Raw genomic sequence first — 3252 nt, 5'->3', positions numbered from 1 at the left:
GCGATAGGAATTCCAACGGGATCAGGAGGTGGTATCTCGTTACTAGGCGCTATGTTTTTATTTTCACCTTGGTGACCAGACTCGTTTTCAACATGAATAACTACTGATTGAGAGTTTGACATTTTTGTATTTTAGCCTGGAACCAAAGATAATTCAAAGAGTTTGACATTCTTGAATGAATTATCAGACCCCCTTTATATAGTAAATGAGCCATATTCTAGGTACATTTCTATAAAAGGTAAAAATCTCTTGATTTGCTAATTACAAGTTTCTTGCTGATACGTGCCGAGATTCTCGCCGTAATATCCGTCTGGTTCGCGGATATTTCGGTCTTCTATTATTTATCCTCGAGCTCGTTCGAGGCAAAGGTCGACAGCAGACTCAATTTTCCTCGAAGGCAGGTTTTCCGACCTCTGGTGCTAGCTCGGTGAGACTCGAGGTCGGTCTTCAGTCTGTGGTCGTCATGCTTCAAACCTAATCTACGAAATCGAAATTGAGCTCGACTTCGACCGTATAAAAGACGTAAATACTAAATTCTTTCATGCAGTAACAATGCAAAGAAGGAAGAAAGGATAGTTAGCATCAAAGACATTGCACTAGACCCTTGATCAAAATATAGATTTTGACATAGTCCGAAGTTATCTTACTAACCTATATACAACAGAAAATTCAAAATTTATTCAAATAATGTTAAGATTTAGGGTTTGGATTACAGAGTTCTTTTGTCGTGAATTTTGGAAGTACTCTTAGCGAGAAAGTTCGTAGAGTGTGAGCTGGTACTCATGAATTATATACATTCAATAGGAACTGGAATGTAAAACTTCATTCAAGTAATTTTCATTAGGACACATTGTCCTTGAGTTTTCACTTCTCTCTCCCACAGCAAACTGCAGCACCAAGGCGACCTCTCCAAAGTCGAAAAGGCCTCCTTAAAGCAACGAAATAAAGCATACCTCAAAATCGCCCGTCGCAACCTTCTTGACCTTGATAAGAAAAATCAGTTCTCTATCCTCCGACTCCTCATTTACTCCCTTCAGAAACTGCAAAAAATCAATAACCCTAATAGTATTAATGGTAACCCTAATCCCTCATGTGTTACTCGCTAACAGCTGATGCAAAGGCTACGCAAATAGATCGAAATGCTCTTTGGTAACAACCGAGGTACTGGCAAGAACAACAAACCTAATAGCCATAGAGTTGAAAAAAATGCAAAATCAAAGAAGAGAAAGAGGAGTGAATAGATAGGAAATAGAGTTTGGAAAAGTCAAAATCTGAGACGATGGTGATGATAAGAAGAAGAAGAAGAAGAAGAGGAAAATATCAAAAGCGAAAGAATTAAAAAGAGTGAAGAGGCTGGAAAAGGTAAAGAGAGAGAATCAGAAGGTAGCAAAGAGGGAATTATGGAAGGCAGCAGCAAAGAGGGCAATGGGAGTGGAAGCGTATGATAACCCTTCAAAACCGAAGCAGAGTATGAAGAAGGAGACGAGGAGGAAAGAGAAAAGTAGGGAGAAATGGAAAGAAAGAGTTGAGACCAGGAAGAAGTTAAAGGAAGAGCGACATCAGAAGAGAAGGAATAATATTGCTGCCAAAGTCAAGGTGAAGAAGCTGAGAAAGATTGCTAAAACTAAACTGGTCATGTTGCACTCTTTATTTTATATTTTCTTAGTATTTTATTTCATTGTTAAAATTTGAATGTGATTTCTTATAGTCTTTATTCCACCTTTTATTGACAGTGAGGTCACACGTTAGTGCCACTTTTCATTGATTTACTAAAGCTTTAATCTAGTTTTTATTTGGTTTATTACTTAAGCTTATAATTGTAATAACAACCGTATGTTTTATTATTCTGCTTACAAGAAAATGTATTCATCTTTTCCCCATTAATCATTTTACATGGTAAGAATACTTGATATATGTTCTTTCAGAGAAATTATTTGACGGATATATATTATTTGTATAAATTAGGGAAGGTAGAACTCAACTTCACACTAAGAAATAAAGACATGATTTTGTTAATGAAAAGCAATGGATGAAGGTAATTGCTGGGGAAGTAATAACATGATAATAGCAATAGAAGGATTGCAAAATATAACGCAATTACCAACATATTGATTTATAAGGGCAACCATTTGTTGTTGCTCATATATAGGCAATCAATACACAAATTGAGAACTTGAAAAACTTGTATCAAAGACCAACTAGTGAGGTACTCGTTGGCTTTAGTTAATAATAAGAGGGAAACTAGAACAAAATTAAAATAATCCAGCTGAATCAAAACCAAAGTTATGGTTATGAAGATTATTTGAAGCAACCATGATTTGAGCTGACTTGATATCATAGTTGTCAAATATCCCATTATCATTAACACCAAAATAAAAAGAAGAGTTAGCAGTAATCTCAACCATAAACTTGCTTGCTTGATTTGTCACATTATTTTTTAAAACCTCCATGAATTCCTTTAATTGTTCAAGTTCATGCAAACCAAGTTGACTTATAGGAGCTTCCCACCAATATTGACTTTGACTAGTTTTTCTCATTTGATCAAGTGATTCTCCTCTTTTCTTCTCAATTTCAAGCTCAGCAAGAATCTGAGTTAATTGCAAATTGAGCTCACGAACATTAGCATTTCGATGAGCCTCAACAAGATGAAGTGATGAATTAGAAATTGGATTATGATTTCTTGACAGGAATCTATCGATAATGGACTCAACATTAGGGTGACCAAAAGAAAAAACTTTTCTTGCAGGAGAAAAAACTATGATAGCTATTTCAACACCACAAAGTGTGCATAGTTCGCTAGCTTTCTTGAAAAGTCCAGAACGACGTTTTGAGAAGGTAACTTGGAGATAATTTTTCACCTCTATTTTGGCAATTTTGATCTTTTGACGACCAATGCTAGGTTTCTTTGCCATGGCCGAAACTAAAGAATATTAGAGATAATTCTTGTGATTTTTGAGTTAACATTCAAAGTAAAAAATATAGACTATTTAAAGGTGCTTTGGAGTACTCTCACACTTGCTGTCTTTAAAATAATTTTACTATTGTTTCTATGTAATGTGTTGATTTGGGAGTTAAAAAATCTCATCCTTTTAATGGATTGATAATATGATACTCAATGCACCCTAGTTGGCATTATTAAAACAATAAGGTATATATATGCAGCTAGCTAGAAGGGATAAATGATAATTAATTAAGAGAGTAAGATTATTTTAAGAATAAATGATGGTGAGTGAGAAAAGGAGATATTTGCCA

The 3252-nt window shown here is 34.9% G+C and overlaps 1 protein-coding gene across 1 annotated transcript; it reads right to left on the bottom strand.

Annotated features, from left to right (window-relative positions):
- Positions 1–2252: 2252 nt before the first annotated feature.
- On the bottom strand, positions 2253–2912 carry LOC104112913 (agamous-like MADS-box protein AGL62). The gene has a single exon (XM_009622954.3). It carries the CDS (start codon positions 2910–2912, stop codon positions 2253–2255), a length of 660 nt encoding a protein of 219 aa, XP_009621249.3.
- Positions 2913–3252: the final 340 nt, after the last annotated feature.

This window comes from Nicotiana tomentosiformis, chromosome 7, assembly GCF_000390325.3.
Source record: "Nicotiana tomentosiformis chromosome 7, ASM39032v3, whole genome shotgun sequence".
NCBI lineage: Eukaryota > Viridiplantae > Streptophyta > Magnoliopsida > Solanales > Solanaceae > Nicotiana > Nicotiana tomentosiformis.
The sequence above is the reverse complement of the archived record's forward strand: the minus strand, read 5'-3'. Positions and strand labels throughout refer to the sequence as shown.